The sequence below is a fragment of the Rana temporaria genome, chromosome 5, assembly GCF_905171775.1.
Source record: "Rana temporaria chromosome 5, aRanTem1.1, whole genome shotgun sequence".
Classification (NCBI taxonomy): domain Eukaryota; kingdom Metazoa; phylum Chordata; class Amphibia; order Anura; family Ranidae; genus Rana; species Rana temporaria.
In genome coordinates, this window is record NC_053493.1 from 46,719,049 (window position 1) to 46,739,215 (window position 20,167).

General features: G+C 43.9%; 1 protein-coding gene across 5 annotated transcripts in view; it reads left to right on the forward strand.

The window, feature by feature from the left end:
* The window catches only part of MLLT10 (MLLT10 histone lysine methyltransferase DOT1L cofactor), a 259,511-nt gene that overhangs the window by 149,155 nt on the left and 90,189 nt on the right, over window positions 1-20,167 (forward strand). For all 5 annotated transcript variants that reach the window (XM_040352499.1, XM_040352500.1, XM_040352501.1 and 2 more), the window contains 2 exons: window positions 1,499-2,068; window positions 19,026-19,204. In XM_040352499.1, the coding sequence (XP_040208433.1) occupies window positions 1,499-2,068; window positions 19,026-19,204 (749 nt within the window). The remainder of the gene's footprint in view (window positions 1-1,498; window positions 2,069-19,025; window positions 19,205-20,167) is intronic.

Sequence of the window (20,167 nt, forward strand, 5' to 3'; positions counted from 1 at the left end):
CTCAAATGTTCCAGGCTGGCTTCTATGTAAGCAATTGATTGTGTTACATTGATGTAACTGGTGACAGAATCCAGTGAGGCTGCATTCACACCACAGCGTTTTGAATCCCAGGCAGATTTGCCACGAATGTGCCTGCAATTTGACAGCGCTGACGTGTGAATGACAAATTGCGGAACTCTCATTTGAGATGCCACACGTTTGAATGACACCTCGAATTGCGGAGCGAGTCTGCCGCGATTGTCGCGTGAAAAAATTTGCTCCAATCTGCATCGCAGGAAGCACGTCTCCCAAAAAAATTCAAGAGCTTCTTTTGGGCGACATGCTTCCCACGATGCAGATTTCCACGATTGCAGCACTTTGTATCTTGCGACGATTGCGGCAGACCTGCACCGCGTTTTGAGGTGTCATTCAAATGAATGGCATCTCAAATGCGAGTTCCGCAATTTGTCATTCACACATCGGCGTTGTCACAGGTAGATTCGCAGAAAATCTGTCTACGGGTTCAAAAGGCTGTAGTGTGAATGCAGCCTCAGGGACAGTAACATTTTTACAGTAATCAATGCATTTCTATAGCACCGATTGCTATAAAAGTGTGCGAAGTGTCCGCCATAAGGTCGCAGTACCGATAGAAATCGCAGATCGCCGCCATTACTAGTAAACAAATTTATGAAAATGTCATAAAACTATCCCCTATTTTGTAGACGCTATAACTTTTGCGCAAACCAATCAATAAACGCTTATTGCGATTTTTATTTTATTATTTACGAAAAATATGTAGAAGAATACGTATCGGCCTAAACTGAGGAAAAAAAAATATTTTTATATATATATTTTTTTGGGGGATATTTATTAAAGCAAAAAGTAAAAAGTATTACTTTTTTTTCAAAATTGGCGCTCTATTTTTGTTTATAGCGCAAAAAATAAAAACCGCAGAGGAGATCAAATACCACCAAAAGAAAGCTCTATTTGTGGGAAAAAAGGATGTCAATTTTGTTTGGTAGCCAAGTCGCACGACCGTGCAATTGTCAGTTAAAGCGACGCAGTGCCAAATCGCAAAAAGTGGCCCAGTCATTGACAAGCAAAATGGTCCGGGGCTGAAGTGGTTAATGGTATTTTGGTACATAGGGGAGCCGGATTTTAGAAAAAAAAAATTAAAAAAGGGAGCTTGGCCTTTAGGACTCTCTGATTGATTGATATCGCATATGGAGCCAATTCTCAGTCTTTCATTTGACTCATTCACCTGGGTGTGTAAAATAAGTTTGAGCTATTTATCTCTGTAAACCATTGGCTGCTAGTGCTGATCTGATGAGGGTCGGGTGCTGGTTTTTCCAGCGTGCCCATTCCACAGAATGAAAAGCTGTCTAGTTCCTGCCAAACCGGACAATTTCTTACAATTTCGGCCCGTGTGTACAAGGCTTTAATTTTGGCAGATACAGATCTACTACCTGTGTGTACATACATTTTCAATAGTTTGAATTTTTTTCTTTTTTTTTTTCAGGCAGCTTTTCGGGGACACCCGGCAGTGTTAAGTCGTCTTCTGGAAGTTCTGTTCAGTCACCCCAAGACTTTTTGAGTTTTTCTGAGTCAGAAATGCGAACTGATACCTATCACCATCCTCAGCAGGCGCTGCCAACTAAAGACATTCTTAAAGGGGAGGCAGCTTTGCAGGAAGGGACAGTAAACGCTTTCAGTTCCCTCATGGGCCTTTCAACAAATCCAGTTATGTCCTTCCAGACCAAAAACTTTGATGGTGTTTCTGGGGATTTCACAAATACAGGACTTTCTGTATCGGGATATAAGCGGGTACAATCCTCCATGATGGAAGAGGATACAGTAAAAGAGAAGAAGCGAAGAGGAAATAAACAAACTAAGCAGGGGCCCGGACGGCCAAAAGGAAGCAAGAATCAGGACACGGCGTCCCAACTCTCTGTATCCTCAGCCTCCCCCACGTCCTCCGTGGCCTCTGCAGCAGGAAGCACAGCTAGTTCTGGCCTTCAGAGGTCTCCTACGATGCTCAGGAATGGCAGCCTGCAGAGTCTAAGTGTGGGCTCATCTCCTGTCGGTTCAGGTACGTAAAGCAATATAATCTTATGCAAATATATATCTAGAAAAGATAAATCCAGAGATTAACTATCCTAATTGTACACTACAGGGGTCAGTAATGGCATGTTCTCCTTGTCTCACTAAAAGAGCATGACGGCTGCTAGAGTCTACTGACTGCTTCCAGAATTCTCAACAACACGCCTCCTAATTTTCATCTTTTTGTTTATCTTCTGGTTCTCCGGCTAGCTAAAGCACTGTCATTGCCCACTGAGTCCATGGTAACTTTATGCAGAAACAATGGAGTGAAGGGATGAGGTTTATATGATGAGAGCCTGTAGACCTACCCAGGGGAACATGTCTGCGGTGATTTTAAATGTTAACAGGTTTAGGCCTGAGGGCACAGGCTAATTACTCTGGACTTTAAATGTTTGTTGTAACCAGCAATGGGAATGTTTTCCTTGTGTTGATTTTTAAAACTGACCTTACTCATTTTTAAATGTATTGGTAAGCATCACGTCTAAAAAAAAAGGACGCTACTAGATGTACGCTACTACCTGTATTAGTAAGAAAGGCCTCTGGTTCAATTTTACTTATACTTTGTGGCTATACACGATCACCTGCCATTGCCTTGCCCATTGAGGGTGCCCACCGCCTTAGGCGGAGGTTGTCTCCTTGTTCAGGTAATAGAAAATGGCAGGCCTTAGCCATGAAGTCAGTGAAATCAGGTCCTTATAATAAAGTGAAACGAAATCCAAGAGGTACGTTGAAGAAGCTTTTTGGTTAATAAAGTTAATAGCGCAAACATTGTGCATCTACTTATCCAGGCAGTACTGTTGCTTAACTACTAGTCTCTGGCAACTTGCTGGTTAAAGTTCCAAATGTGATCCCCCTAATTAAATATACCTTAGCAATGGCAGCCCTATAGCTGAGGTAAGCTGGCTGAACCTCACATCTGCTCAGAAATCTCTTAATGTATATCTGGGCAAAGTAAAAAATAAAAAAAGAACCTTGGCCTGGTTGACATTAGTGTGATTTCAGATGTGACTTGAGTCGCATAGAATCACATGACAAGGGAATTCGCATTGTTTTCAATGATATCCATTCACATCAATGCGACTCAGCGAGGAGTGATTTTGGAAAAGGTTCCTGTAGTCATTTGGTGTGATTCCATTGGGATCGTGGCCCCATTGAATATACACACCTTATCAAAGTAACACCATATAATCTCACTGAATGTCGGATCAAAATTGTATTGCAACAGTGTAAACCAAGCCTTGGACTTCATACAAGAGGTCGGAAACCCCCGGCTTGCATTCCATGTGTGGCACCTGATGCCTTTTCTGCTTGTGCCTCTGGACCGCCCTATTAACACTAATACTGCAGTCAGGGAATGTTGGCCCCTTCACCCCAGAGCTCAGCTCCCTCAACTTAGCTGTGCTATTCCAGCACTTGGGGTAACCTGGGGGGGGGGGGGGGTGTTGACTAGGGGGCTGGTCACTGTCAGAAGTTTTTTCACAAGGGTTTACAACCCCTTTTATTGCTATATTGGTACATAGGGGAGCTGGAATTTAACTTAAAGGAGAAGTCCAGCCTGAGCTTTTTAAGCTGGGCTTCTCCTCTGTGTCACAGGAGTGCAATTAGTTCTGCACTTATGTGACCCGGTTTCTACATAGAGTGATCTGAATACCGCTCTCCGCTGACGTCACTGCCATCAGTCGGGGCAGCACTTCATCCCAACTTCCAAGTCTGGATCAGCCAGCTGCCTTGATTGATGGCTGTCTCAGCATCTCAGCGGGCCACTGAGATGTAGAGCAGAAGCTATGCTGACTGACAGTTGGCATTGCTCTGCTCGGGGAAGGGAGAGAACCGAGCAACCAGCGATGTTCAGTGGCTTGGTTTTCAGTGTAGAGATGCCTGGGGGACAGATACAGCGTCAGCCTGATGCTCCATCCACCAAGGTAAGTATGAACAGGGGAAAAAAAAACAGATATATGTATAGAATAAAATGGTGGTCTTTGCACTAGTATCACACAGTATTTGCGCGAGGGTCTTGCAAACTGATTTTTTTTTTTTTGTGGAAAAATACACTTCTTAAAGCGGAGGTTCACCCATAGCTTACACTTTTTAGCCTTAGATTCCTGCTCGTTTTGTCTAGGGGAATCGGCTATTGGTTTTAAAATATGATGCGTACTTACCCGTTTACGAGATGCATCCTCTCCGTCGCTTCCGGGTATGGGCTGCGGGACTGGGCGTTCCTTCTTGATTGACAGTCTTCCGAGAGGCTTCCGACGGTCGCATCCATCGCGTCACGATTTTCCGAAAGAAGCCGAACGTCGGTGCGCAGTATAGAGCCGCACCGACGTTCGGCTTCTTTCGGCTACGAGTGACGCGGTGGATGCAACCGTCGGAAGCCTCTCGGAAGACTGTCAATCAAGAAGGAACGCCCGCTCCCGAAGACCCATACCCGGAAGCGACGGAGAAGATACATCTCGAAAACGGGTAAGTACGGATCATATTTTAAAACCAATAGCCGATTCCCCTAGACAAAACGAGCATCCATCTAAGGGGAAAATAGAAACAAAAACAGAATTGGGTGAACTCCTGCTTTAATTACAAAAGATAACGGTAACGTTTTCCCAATTTTTTTTCTATATTGTGAAAGATAAATGTTATGCCATAACACTATTTAACGTTAAAGGACCGACGTATATGGACGGCGAGCGGTCCGGAAGTGGTTAAGCAGAAAGTAATGTCCTACAGTGGACACCATAGGCTGAACTGTTACCCAAGCCTGGTCCCCTTTTTTATGACAAGATAAATGCCTGAAATAAAATGCCAAATTTTTCATGGCTTGCATCTGATTAATGAGGAAGGAAAGGTCCTCCTTTGAGTCTGTTGGGTCTGGAAGATTGAGCAGCGTTTGTCTTTTAATCTTGGAAAATAACATCCAGGCTTTACTTGTGCAGCTTCCCTTGTTATGTTGTCCTGCATGTCTTGTAAGAATAAAAAGTCACCGTTTTTGGCTTGGGTGGAAAATGAATTGACATGAGAGCACTTAACTCTGCAAATGCTGTATTGACCGAGATTTCATATCCATGCTTCTGCCTTCTATAGTGTAACTGCATTAATTCAATGGCTAGGTAGGAGGTCTATACATCTGAAGACTACTCTCTCCCTTGAACCTAACAGAACCCACAAGTCTAGATGTAAATGGGCTTTTAAGCTGTGCACTGGTTATTGAGTGACATTTCATTCTTCCTTGTGTCTGCATGGAGCAGATTCTTTTCAAGGCAAAAGATGAAGGGTGCCATCTTTCAGAGTGAACTCTGTAGATTAAAACGCCAGCGAGCTCTCAACGCCTGAAAATCCAGAGCCTTGTTCAACTCTACAATAGCAGCACAAATAATTATTTAATGGCAAGTGCATGGTACTCGCAACAACCAAGGCTTTTAGGGCCTTCCGCACAGCCGGATGAGGTCACTTGAGTCAAGGTCAATTAAACAAGACGTTTATCAGTGTAAATTGAAGTTCTAGCTGTGAATTTAAGTAGTAGCGGTACATTAACGCTGGTCGTAGACACTGTGTAGTGTGGATGCTTGCGTGTTCACAGTCCTACTGCTTAACGGTCTTTTTTTTTTTTTTTTGCCATTAATTACATAAACATGCTTGCTCATATCACATATATGTTGGTGACCAAGTGATTGGTACTCTTGCCCTATAGCAAGGAGGTCCCTGTGTTAAAGCCCAATGCTATTATTTTTTTTTTTTTTTAGAAGTTCACTTTTTACACCATGTTACATGTTAAACCTGCATTACCTGCTGGGTAACATGAAACATGTTTGCATACACCAAATGTTCTCAGGAGTACAGCCGTACAAATCTATTTTTACCATGGAGGTGCACTTACTTTTGTAAGCTGTAGCCATAGTTGTCTGGCTGTTCTACTGAGTCCGTGACTTCAGCTTCACTGGCCTACGACATGTATGCTAATAAGGAAGGCCATAAACCGTTTGAATCTCAGCCGGTTCATGTATTGGCAGCCTGAATGTACCCAATTTGAATGATTACCAATTGGTGTTGGAATCACCATTAAGATATTTGTAGATAGCCATCATATGCCCTCTTAACCACTTGCCGACTGTATAACTTACATATGCAGCGGCACGGGGTCTTTGCTGTGCAGAACCCCGTACCTAGGACGGGATCCTGCACTTCCCGGGTTCTGGGGCGCACATGTGTGCTGCTGGCGACCCTGCTCTGGCTGTGATTATACAAGACGGGAGCTGATCTGCGGGTACTGAGGAGTTAATGTCTGCCAGGACTCGCCTATCATTTGGCAGAGAGCCAGAACGGTGATCTGCATATGTAAACAAGGCAGATCGCCATTCTGTCAGTAAGGAAGACATTGATCCTGTGTTCCTCCTGCAAAGCAGTAACATGGATCAATGCCTTTCCCTAATAAAAACACCTCCCACACAGTAGACAAGCACGGGCTAGGCACACAGTTATCCTTTTGATCGCCCCTGATGTTAACCCCTTCCCAGCCAGTGTCATTAGTACAGTGACAGTGCATATTTGTTAGCACTGATCACTTTATTAGTGTCACTGGTTCCCACAAAGTGTAATTTAGTGTCTAGATATCGCAGTCCCAATATGAGTTGCTGAATCACCGCCATTTAGTAGTAAAAAATTAATTAAAAAAATCCATGGTCATTAAGGGGGAGGGGGATCCAGAGGTCAAGTGCTTAAAGTAGTTGGAATCCCTTACATATACCTAGTGAAGCGACTGGCCTCAGGTGATACACAGAGAGGAAACAAATCCTCCAATATGAGTTGTACCTGTCAATCTGCAGTCTTCTCTTCAGCTGTTGAAGTGGAGGTTCCCCCTAAAAAAAAATTCTAACAATAAATTCTGAAGACCGATTACACTGCGGGTAGGCTGGGTTTTTTTTTTTTTCGTACATACCTCGATATCGCCAGTTCATCCCTCGGCTTCCAGGTATGATTCTTGTGGGGCTGGGCGTTCCTAGTTGATTGACGTTCCTCCGACCGACGCATACTTGACGTCACGACTTTCCGAAAGAAGCCGAACGTCGCTGCGCAGGCGCCGTATAGAGCCGACTATACGGCGCCTGCGCAATGACGTTCGGCTTCTGTCGGAAAGTCGTGACGCGCAGTATGCGCCGGTCGGAGGAACGTCAATCAACTAGGAACGCCCAGCCCCACAAGAATCATACCCGGAAGCCGAGGGATGAAACGACGATATCAAGGTATGTACGATTTTTTTTTTAAAAAAAACAGCCTACCCGCAGTGTAATCGGTCTTCAGAATTTATTGTTAGAATTTTTTTTTAGGGGGAACCTCCACTTTAAGTGCTGAATTTTTAAAGCTTGTCTGAGAGTTCTGAAAAAGGGGTCAGAAAGCTGAAGTTACACTCTGCAGAGCTCAGTGAGGAGAGCTCTGACAACTGATTGGAGGGAAGGGACCCCCCTCTTACCTTCACACAGGAACAGAGCTGAGGCTGGCAATCTGCTGGAGGTCCCTTCCCTGTCACCTTTTTTCTCTAGGTGTCAGGAAAACTTGTCAGAATTTATTCATGCTGATAGTAGAGGACAGAAGCAGCAGACAGAAATGACACTCAGTGCTTTGTAAGTACCACTATAGAGGAATATACTTTGTACAAATTTCATGTCTAAGGCTTACAACCACTTTAGGCATCTCTTCTCCAGGGAGAATAAGTTTAATGTTTGTAATTATTCCTCATAATTGTGATCCTCCAGTCTCCTTATTAGTTTTGTTGCCCTTCTTTGAACTCTCTCCAGTACCAGCACATCCCTCCTCTATGGTAGAAACTCATTTTTTGTTCAGATATAATGTGTTGTTTTTTTTTTTTTTTGCACTATTTAAATGGGTTTATATTAGGGCTGTGCAAATTAACTTTTAATTAATCGATTAATCTTAAATTTTTTTGATCGATCAAAATCTTTTTGATCGATTTAAAATTCTTTTGATTGGTACTCACCTCTCCGCCGGCTTCTGGGCCTTCAGGGAAGTTCTGTCGGAGATCCGGTGACGTCACAGACGTCAGACACCGGCGGGGCTTGCCGTGTCCATCTGAAGGGCCTTTGCTGTACCTTCATATCTGCATGCCGGCGGGACCTTCCTATCTGTCACACGCAAGGGCTGTTACACTTCCCTCTATCACTTCCCTCTATCAACCTGGGATTCTACAGCCATCCACTGGGAGTTGTGATAGTTCCCTTCATGGGACATCTACATGCCAACAGACTGATGTTAACCTCTCCTCATCTGGATTCAGCAGTGGTATCGTTGTACACATTTTTATACCAGTATCATACTTGGCTACATGTTTTTATGACTGCTTTTGCTACCGTTTGGTATTACTTCACCATTTTTACAGTTTATGTAGCTACATCGATTTTATCTCCAGTGCAATATTTGGTTACCTACTTGAAGACTATAAAAGTTTTAATGCTATTCCCATCGAGCGCTGCCTTTGTGTGTTTTTTGTATCCTGCTATCCATTCTTCCAGTGGTTGGTAGCTGCACTGGGAATCGGCCTGCAAGGAGATCAGCTAAAAGTAGTTGGATCTGTATGTGCGTTATAATTAATCGAAATTGGTCGATTAATCAATTAAAATAAAAAACGATTAATCGAACAGAAACATTTTGATCAGTAACAGCCCATGTTTATAAACATTTTGTTATCTGATATAACAAATCAATTGGGAGGCTGCCAATAATTGTACCCGCCAATAAATGGGAAAGATTTGCGTTTTTGATATGAAGCTTCTGAGCAATGGAAGCACTTGTTGGAAATCGTGGCTTCCAATGTTGTGCATCTGAGGCTTTGTCTACAAGTGGGTATATTTTATGTAACTGGGCAATGGAAAATCCCTTGTGGTTCAACCCCTATGGGTGGGCATTGGTCATAACTACCTGAAGACCAAGTCGCTCCATGCTGACTGGAGGGTCTGCTGAAGCACATAACCACCCACAACATAGAAACACACGGAAGGAATTTGGTAAAATCCAAGCCGGGCCACAATTACATGAGGGAGGCGCCTGTAACGGACGAAGAGTTATGGCATCAAAGAAAGCTACAGCTTCCATGCTGCTTGGTTAAGTGGTTTGAATTTTTGGCAATGGCTTCTAAAAGCTGATTTGTTTAACGAGATTATAGAAATCTAATTTTGACTGATATAAGGGGAAGCCAGCATGACACTATGCAAATGGCGGGAGCCATAGTAAATTGGATGTCGTCAAATTTTTAATTACCTTTGTGTCTGTTATGCAAAGCAGAGCAAACATTGCTGGGAGATGACTGCAAATCGGATGATTTCCAGCACAGGAGTGCTGAGGAATATTACTTGCCAAAGTTACCTGTTCCTAGACTGCTTTTCCTAAATATTTTATTTACGTTGATGGTGTTCCGTTTTGCATTAGGGTTTTTTATTGTAAGCCTTGCTAGTTCTTAAAATGTTCATGGCTTGCCTGTCCCATGAGCAGCCCGACATTTAACACTTTGCATGTACAGCACTGAGGCCCTTGGTTCAGCTTCCACCAGGAGAACAGTTTTTATGTTAAACGTTAAAGCCTCGTACACATGCTCGGTTTTCTCGGCAAGAACCAGCAAGAAAACTGCTGGCAGAGATTTCTTGCCGAGTAAACTGAGCGTGTGTACGAGGCTTTCAGGTTTCTCGTCTGGAAATTTGTCCAAAAAAATAGAGATCCTGCTCTCTATTTTCTCGTCGAGATTCTTGTCTGCCTGTTTCCCGACGAGAAACCCGAGAGTGTGTATACTTATCTGTCGCTGTGGAAACCCGCGCATGCTCGAAATTACTTTGACGCATGCGTGGTACCACGTCATAGGTAGGGTGAAGCAAGATGGCGGCGACGGCATCGAATGTGACGAGCGCATGCTCGTCGTACGCGATGATATCACTGCGTTCTTGCCTTTCAAGCGAACCGCGGTTCTTTTTAAAGGACTGTGTGTACACTCGAGCGGCAAGAGATTTTTGCCAAGAATCTCGTCAGGAAAAACTATGTTTTTTCTTGACCAGATTCTGGCACGTGTGTACGAGGCTTAACTGAAAGTAAGGCCTAGATTCAGGTATGGCCGATTTACGTTGACGGGCGTAGTGTACCGTATTTACGCTACGCCGCCGCAACTTAGAGAGGCAAGTGCTGTATTCACAAAGCACTTGCCTCCTAAGTTACGGCGCGTAGCGTAAATGGGCCGTAATTCAAAGTAGGCTGTAGGAGGCGTGTTATATTTAAATGAGGCTTGACACCATGTAGATGCATGGCCGAAACGAAAGGCGCATGCACGCGCATGCTCAGTATCACGTCGTATTTACGCCCAAAAATACGTCGGCTCAATGCCTATGGCGTGAATGTAATTTACGCACAGCCCTATTCGCAAACGACGTAAAAAGATACGCTTGTTCCGACGTCCATACTTTGCATGGGATGCGCCACCTAGAGACCAGCTTTATCTTTACGCCGGCGTATCTCTAATGTAAACGGCGTAACTAATTGCGACGGGCGCACGTACGTTCGTGAATCGGCGTATCTAGTCATTTGCATATTCTACGCCGAACTCAACGGAAGCGCCACCTAGCGGCCAGCGTAAATATGCACCCTAAGATACGACGCGTAGGAGACACTTAAATTTACGACGGCGCAGATTCGGACTTACGACGGCGTATCTACCGATACGCCGGCATAAGTCTCTGAGAATCTGGCCCTAAGTCTTCTGATGGCAGATTCACTGCTCTTCACTAATGCTTTATTTTTTATTATTTATTTTTACTTATCATTGGTTTAGATGGGGGTCCTGTCTCCACTGCTTTTTTCCTGCGCATAACAGTATTATGTTCTGCATGCAGAGGGCACCTTTGTACTCTTCTCCAGATAGTCTTGTACATCATTGAAAATGGAAAAAAATGGGATTGGAGCTGTCCCATAAACCGCTGTTACATTCCTTAAAGAAAAATAAAGTTTGTCAGCTAGAAATTTATAATAAAAAGTGTACATTGTCCCAGGGTAGGGGAGGGGATTGAGGGAAACTTTAATGCCTGGAGATTTCTAGGCATGCAGTTGTGGCTATAACTCTTCTTGCCACTGCTGAGTCTGTCACTTTACTGCACATCCAAGGCCCAAAGAAATGGGATTCTCCTGCCCCTGAAATGTGGTGGATTTCATTTGATAACAAAATACAATCATTTGTACCAAACCACTTCATAGACTCTTCGTTTTTAAGTGCTTTTTTTTTTTCTGGCAGCCCTAAGCAAACGCAAAAAATGCTGTGCTATCCTGCTAACATCCTGTTTACCTATATATACAGACATCTGTGCTTTTGACCGTTGCCTGTCTCAACTTCCCTTTGCTTATGCATAAAGTGGGGAAGAAACTTCACGTCTTCCCACTAGGACTACTTGGACAGAGCAAGGGTGGAAGTGGGACAGGAGATCAGATCAGTGTACTACATGGTCCCATAGACAGAACCCAAGAAGGTCAAGAAAATAGAGGAGGAATCTTCGTCATGGCTTTCAGATGTGATGGCAGGCAGCTCTAACCACCAAAATTTGAAATGGTTAGGCTGGACTTTGGATCAATCTATCAGGATTTGGACAAAATCTTTCTTGACAATCGTTGGTGATTTGACGCAGTGAAGTGGACTTTTGGGCAGTACTACACAAGCCAAAATGTATAGACTTGATGCAAAAGCTGTATACAGCACTCAAGGTGAGAGTTTGCATTAATGCCGATATTTCAGGCCTCTTCACCTTGCACACATGGGTAGTCATTTTGGTTTCGGCCGTTTACCATAGTTCCCCGGTAGGTGATCTTGCACTCTTCCCCCTCAGTACAGGGTCTTAAACTAGAGATCCTGGAAGAATGACTGTTGTATGCTGATGATTAGGGATGAGCTCCGGCGTGTTCGCACAGTCCACGTGCAGAGCCCGCCAGGAAGTTGGCACGGCGCTGCGCTAATTACAGGCAGGGAGACATTTTCGATCTCTACAGCCGCGCATCAGGACAATGTCTCCCTGCCTGTGATTAGCGTAGCGCTGTGCCGACTTCCTGGCGGGCTCTGCACGTGGACTGTGCGAACACGCCGGAGCTCATCCCTACTGATGATGCAGGTCTGTCCCTTCTTCGTAACCACTGTTTGTATCACCTTTGTGTTCTTTTCAGGCATAGTTTACAACTGAACTAAATCTTTGATTTCCCCCTAGATCCAGGTGGTAAGGATTCAATGATCCCTTGTTTCCCTTTTTAGTGGGTAAACCTTTAAATACCTAGAGAAAATAATGTGGACGGGATGCGTATTGCTTCCTCACCCTGATCATTACTTCCATTCTGCAGCAGTTGAAGACCAAATGCTCTTCCTTGTCCACTCCCCCAGGAATGATAAAATTATCTTTCTCTACAAATTCGCATACATTTTCAGAAAGTGCTCCATTGGATGCTTTAAGGGTCTTCCGCGAGATCTGTAGGCCCATTTTAAATTCAGGCAGTCTGTCAAGGATCGCCCCAAATTTGTCGGTGATCTGCCGAACTGGTTTCCGGCTATCGTGAAAGTTCCTGCGCAGGCGCACTATGATCTGCCGATATGGTTCCGGCTAACGAGAAAGTTCCTTTAAGGACTGCGCAGGCGCAAACTTGCCGACGGAAATCTCCGAACCTCGGCCGGCATCCAGGGCGACATGGATTTCGAGGAAAGTGGCCAGTCGCTCGGCCTCCTGGCTCTTTTTTTTTAACATCCTCCAATCCACAGGGATGTTAAAGAATGAGCCTGGATGCTGGGCGAGGTTCAGAGATTTCCGTCGGCACGTTTGCGCCTGCGCAGTCCTTGAAGAAACTTCCCCGTTAGGGGAACCTTAAGGACAAGTCACCAGTACAGGAGGGCAGTCTAGCACTTGCTCTTTTTCAGATCAAGATCCTGCTCTTGCTTTCTTCTTTGAGCTTAGCAATTTGGTTTTCAGAGACCCAAAAGTATACACCACCTTACCTGTATCCACTAGGATTTCTCTTTGGGTGTGGACCTTGGCTAGATGTTGGTCCCTTAGCCCTAACTGTTGATCCCTCCTTTATCTCCTACGAGGCAACTTTTTTTTTTGCTTCATTTCAAATAAATACCTGACCCCAAAACATGTGCACGCCGCAACGCTAAATGCTCCAGCACTTCATGACTAATGGGGCTATTCCAACCTTGCAGGACCTAACTGGGTGTTATTCTGGTACTTACAAGCATGTCGTGCAGCCCAATCCCGATTTCCCAAACATTACAGGCAGACTCTGGATCTTCTGGTTATGAGTAGGGACCTTTGGAAAACTTTTTCTTCCATCTATTCTTGCCTGTTTTGCACAGACTCACCCACATTTTTGTAAATTGGTAGATTTATTATGGGGGACCCTTGAAAAGGAGCACTAGGAGAAATATGTTGGAAACTCTTTGACTCATCTTTTCATCACAACCTGATCCAGATAAGGGGCCAGATTCAGATAGGAGATACGACGGCGTATCTCCTGATACGCCGTCGTATCTCTAAGGCCGGCCGGTTGTATCTTTGCGACTGATTCAGAGAATCAGTTACGCATAGATATCCCTAAGATCCGACAGGTGTAACTGTGTTACACCGTCGGATCTTAGGCTGCAGTTCCAGGCCCGCCGCTAGGTGGCGCTTCCGTATCTTTTACGTGTCAAATATGCAAATGAGGAGTTACGCCGATTCAGAAATGAACGACCGCCCGGTGCATTTTTTTTTACCTCGTTTGCGTTCGGCTTTTTCCGGCGGAAAGTTACCCCTGCTATATGAGGGGTATGTGCGGCGTATCCTATGTTAAGTATGGTCGTCGTTCCCGCGCAGAGTTTTGAAATTTTTACGTCGTTTGCGTATGTCGTTCGCGAATACGGCCGGACATAATTTACGTTAACGTCGAAACCAATGACGTCCTTGCGACGTCGTTTGGAGCAATGCACGCTGGGAAATTTGGCGGACTGCGCATGCACAGTTCGTATGGCGCGGGGACGCGCCTGATTTAAATATTACACGCCCCCTACCTGCCGAATTTGAATTTTGCCGGGGGATTTACGCTACGCCGCCGCAACTTTACAGGCAAGTGCTTTCTGAATAAAGCACTTGTCTCAAAAACTTGCAGCGGCGTAACATAAATCAGATAGGTTACGCGGATCTAAAGATCCGCTAACCTATCTGAATCCGGCCCAAGGTGTTTAATATAGAACATATCACACCCCACAATGATGGTACCCCCAAATACCTACCACATGCCCCGGATGTAACAGAAATTGGAAGACTCATGCATGTGTTCTGGTCATGTACGCACATTCAAGGGTTCTTCTCAGTTATCAGTACCAGGCAGCAGCTTACCTTACAGCTGAATCCAATTCTGTCACTCCACGATGATGAGCGCCTTCTTTGCCTTCTGACTGCTGCTATTATTATAATATCTGCTTTAATTATTCTAAATGAAAAATTCTCCTTTAGTGGAAATTTTAAATGCCACCCTAGCTATCCTTAGGGGATACACAATTCCATCCATACTACCTTTGTAGGAATAATCTATATGGCAGAAATTGTCCTCGCAAGTCCGATAGTTGTGGTTATGCGGGTTGAATTCATCAATGACCGCGCCGTCACTAATAACGGCCTTTTCTGTACTACATTAGTCTCTTTGAAGTTTTATTTCTCTTATAGCCAGGAATAATTCTTTATTATTTATTCAATACATCCACAGAATTTTTTTACTCGACAAGTCCCTGAAAACTCCAATCCATTTACATGATGCACTGGATTCTGCTTTCACAATGTTTCTTGTCTAAGCATTGGCATGTCTTTACATTTTGTCTTTGTTTGCTTTCGCTGACTTCAAGCAATTTCAAACCCATAACTGAAAATGTAATATATTGCAACTTACAAAACATTAGATGACTGCATTCGTTTTTTTTTAAGCTTTTTTTCCCCTCTGTTTTCACATGGTGACCCAGCCAGTAACATAGCTCCTGTATAAGAGGGTGGCCCCACTCTGAATGAAGGAGCACAGAGGCAACTTTGGACAGCAGCATTGTTAATCTTGGAAAAGTTTGGGGGGGTGTTTTGTGGAGACAAGTACACACCATTTATTTATTTTTTTCGTTCAACCCAGTGGGCTGAATGGAAAAAAAAAACCTGAAGAGCTTGGAAGGAGATCCTGTACGAACAATCCAATGTTAGTACAGTGATCTCCCCGCTGAGCTATTGTGTTCTGTCCCTCCTGCCAGAACACACCAGTCATTGCGGATCGGATGCCGATCGGCATACCTACTTTGGTCATGCCCCTTCGACAAAAGCCGGACTGGCTGCCAGACACGCGGCTTGAATGTCGACCGGTTTCTATTGAACCTGCCTGATATTCGGCCTGTGTGTATGGGGCTTTGATGCACTAGCAGATTTAGATACACTAACAGATTGACGCCAAACATGCCAGCTTTAACTTTATAGGCAGTAACTGCAACAGTTTTGTTCCTTTTTTGGGATAAAGGTTTTACATAAATGAATAAAAAACGATTATTGTAAGCTCATCTGCAAGTGTTAAAGTGGTTGTAAACCCTTACAGACCACTTTTACCTACAGGTAAGCCTAGATTAAGGCTTACCTGTAGGTACAAGAAATATCTCCTAAACCTCCACGATTTAGGTGATCTTTGCAGAAAAGACAGGCACAGATGCGGCGCCGCAGGCGCACTGAGCGTGCAGTTTCTGAAGGCGATCGTGCCGTGACTGGCAGCTCCCGCGCGCATGCAGTGACTTCATCGCGGCTCCGGCACAGCGCCGGAGCCACGATACCCAGAAGTCACTCTGGGTGAGATGGGGGCGACGGAAAAAGGGAATGAGAACCGCTATGGGGGCTTTGATCTCAGGTAGTAATTCATAATGAGCTAGTATGCTATGCATACTAGCTCATTATGCCTTTGTCTTGCAGGGTGTTTTTATCTTTTTATTTTTTGTAGAGGGTTTGCTTCCTCTTTAAATGGTTTGTCTCAACTCTATAAAATGTTGTATCTGAAATGCAACAAAGAAAACGAATGCAGCCACCACATCCAAGAATGGGTACACTGCAATATAATTATTTCTTTTGGGATTAATACCGCTTTCAGCTATATATAACAATAAGCCCGTCTCTGAACTTTTACAGTAACTAGTAAGGTGGCTCTTTGGGGAGCTCATTCACATCACAATGCATATGTTAATGCGATTCACTTGCATGCAATTTTGTAATGTGTTGTGCTGCAATGTGCTGGTGTATGTTTCTATTTGTTTTTTTATTTTTTATTTTCTTACACATTTTTTCTTACTATGTTTTCTTATTTATTTATTTTTTCAAAGCACAATGATGCAGGACATTGGTGTGAGCTGGCACCACAAAAAAAGTAATTTTGCCTAACCTTCCATTTTTTTGACTAAAAAGTTTTCTTTATTTGAAAGTAAACAAGATACACAATGCATGAAATTAAGCATCCAGTAGACATGACAGGCAAGATAAGGCACATCAAAAAGTACAGACTTCTGCGAGCATCATCTAACATGGATTGCCAACCAAAGTCCGAGATAAACCACCGTCATGAATACCATAAGAGCAGCATTTAGTGCAAAAAAAGAACAAACAAAATAGTAATAAAAAATAAAAAATGGCAAAAACAAAATACAGAGATCACAGTAAACTAACCTTCCATTTTAAATACTTTTAGCAGATCAGCCCAATGCTGGAGGTGTGAACAGGCCCTAAGCAGTAGACCGGGGAAAATGAATGCTATTGCTGGGCATTGGCCAAAGTAGTAATTGTCTACTTAGCCTCTTGAATTCCTTGTCATTGGTTTGCGCTGAATTAATAGTCTGCATGAATTTTTGTAAAAATGTAGAACTGTAGCAGAATGCAACACTGAGTGAATTGGTGGGCACACCCAGACCCTTTGACCCGCTCCTCACCCTCTTGGTGCAGTAGGCTTCGAAGGAGAAAAGAGAGCACATTCGACCTCCCCATCTTCCATCACACTCTGCTTTGTGTTGCTCCAAGAAGACGGATGGGTGCCAAGCTTCACACAGGCCCCATGAAAGGCTCCTACCTTTCTCCATGTCCCGTGATTGATCTGTTTTGTGCATCCCAACAGGGTTTATTCAAGTGCTGAAAACCCGTTCCATCACTCTCCCTTTTGAGTGATCTTCTCTTTTGATTTCGATGTCCTTCTCTAGCACATGGCAGATAAATTAGAGGACCTTATGTATTTCCCAGATGGGATCAGCCTTAAGTGAGATTAAAATAAATGTGTCACTCAAGCTTGCATTCATTTCTGTGGCTTTGATCGTTCTGGCAATGTTTTATTTGCCACGTTAATTGCTACAAGTGTGGATATTCCATAAATATTTCCAGAGACTCTTTGATTGTTAGCTGGTGTATCTGAGACCAATAATGCTGGATGCTGTCTGATGATTGGAAACGGATCCAGGGCCTGATTATGCCCCAATCTCACCGCCCAATGAGATACTTGGACAAGAGAAGGGTAATATAGGGGTAGCCCTATGAGTTGGCGAGGACTACTGGTTTCGGCAGTACAACACTTGAAGATTTTTCAATGCTGTTTAACCTGTTCTAACGTGGCAACCACTTTATACCAGAAGACACCCCCTCCCGCCACCATCCGGTGCTTCTCCGGGCTCTCCTGTCCCATCGGGGGCCTGGAGAGATGATCGCCGTCCACCGGATGTGCAGCATAGAGATGACTGGTGACCAGATGGTCACCAGTTATCTCTATGACCATCGGAGGCCCGGGCGCAATGTGATGACGTCACACCCCCGGGTACCCGTAAGTAAACAAACCGCAATTGCGGCTAGTAAGAATGAGAATTTGTTTTCACAGTCTCATTCTTTCCAGCCTGGAAGACAGATGTGGGGTCTTATTGACCCCGCATCTCTCCTTAAAGAGGATCTGTCACACACTATTCCTATTACAAGGGATGTTTACATTCCTTGTAATAGGAATAAAAGCGATCGGAAAAAATAAATAAGTAAAATAAATAAATGAATAGATAAAAATTAAAACTCCCCTGTCCCCGGTAGCTCTCGCTCAGAAGCGAACGCACACGCAAGTCCCGTCCATGTATGTAAACGCCGTTCAAACCACATGTGAGGTGTCGCCGCGTGCGTTAGAGCGTGTGCAACAATTCTAGCACTAGACCTCCTCTGTAACTCTAAACTGGTAACCTGTAAAAATTTTAAAGCGTCGCCTATGGAGATTTTTAAGTAACGAAGTTTGGCGCCATTCCATGAGTGTGCGCAATTTTAAGGCATGACATGTTAGGTATCTATTTACTCGGCGTAACATCATCTTTCATATTTTACAAAAAAATTGGGCAAACTTTACTGTTTTATTTTTTAATTCATGAAACCATTTTTTTTTTTAAAAAAAAGGCGTTTGAAAAATTATTGTGCAAATACCGTGCAAGATAAAAAATTTCAATGACCGCCATTTTATTCCCTAGGGTGTGTGCTAAAAAAAACATATATAATGTTTGGGGGTTCTGAGTAATTTTCTAGCAAAAGAATGATGATTTGTACAGGAGAGAAGTGCCAGAATAGGCCCGGTATGGAGGTGGGTTTTAAAGCCTGGTATTGAAGGGGTTAACTGCAGAGAAATAAATCAGGTCATCAGCCTGGCTGTGCTGTATAGCAGAAGTGTATAAATCTCAGAACTGGGTGGAGAGAAATACAAAAGCTTTGGCAGGTAAAGCATTTCCACTGTGTACCTGGAATTCAGCTTTGAGTACAATTCCGAATGGTTACCTAGACTGTAAGTTGTACCTAGATGTAAATGATAATGTCACTTGTGTTTATTTGCATTGCTAGAGTATTTCTTTGTTTTCTTGATGTAATGTGTATTTTGTACACTTTCCACAGGCATTTACAACAGCAATGATGTAGCGGCATCCGTTCCCAATGCCTTGTCTGGATCCAGCACCCCAGTGTCCAGCTCCCATATGTCACAGTATGCTGCCAATTATCTACCGCCAGGAGGAGCCTCGTCCCCACTACCCTCCTTATCAACTGCTGCTCCTGCCAGCACTACTACAACTCAGGTAAGCAGCATTGCAAGGTTTGCAAGTGTTGGCTATTTTAATATGACATATGTTGCGTATGGATATTGGTTCGCTGTTTATATGTTTCAGCAAGATTTCCAGTGGTAGGTGCCATCTTTCGAATCTTAGGACTGATGCTTGCTCTGTGTACAGTGATGTGCCTGCCCTGAAGTGTGTCCTGGCCTGATGTTCTTTCCAGGGCCAGATAGGTCCGGCACTGCTGCCAGTGTGGCTTTTTTTTATTTTTTTTTTTCATTGTCTCATCTAAAGCCAAACCTTTTTTTTCTCCACTTTGGACTAACCTCCCCAGCCCCTCCCAGCAACCCAATAACTGGGTCTTTAAACTGGAGATTGAGACAAGCTTTCAGATCGTGTGATTGGCTGTCACAGTAGTCACATGATCAGCTTACAATCATAACAAGAGCCTTGGAGCTGTCTGTGATGGCTCAGTTATTGAGCTGTAAGTGCTCACCAAAAACCTTGGTCTCCATAAACGCATTTGTGGGCGTCAACGGCCACTCTCCTTCCCGTAGAACATATGGTTGGCAAGAGATAAAGTACTGAATGGATAAAAGCCTAATCTTTTGTATCCCATTGGGGTGATTACCCTTTATTTCTTGTCCTATAGACACAGCAGGAAATGAGTGGAAATATTAGGGAAAAATACTTTTATAAACATACAGTTGTCATCACCTCTGCTTTATTCCTCATCTCAGAGTTCTGCCGCAATGTACCATTGTAGCGGATGTATATCCATCCAATGGTGAATTCAATGCACACTGGCAGTGAGTACTGTCAGGGCGCATTGATACCCGATGCCTCCCCTGTAGTTCCGGATGCTACAAGGGGAGGTATAGGGTAGTAGCAGCTATTGATTTCAGCAGGCACAGAATGTTGAAGCAAGCTGTACTCCTACTAATCAATCCTAACTGTACTCCACTGATCCCTGTTGGCTCTCCTCTT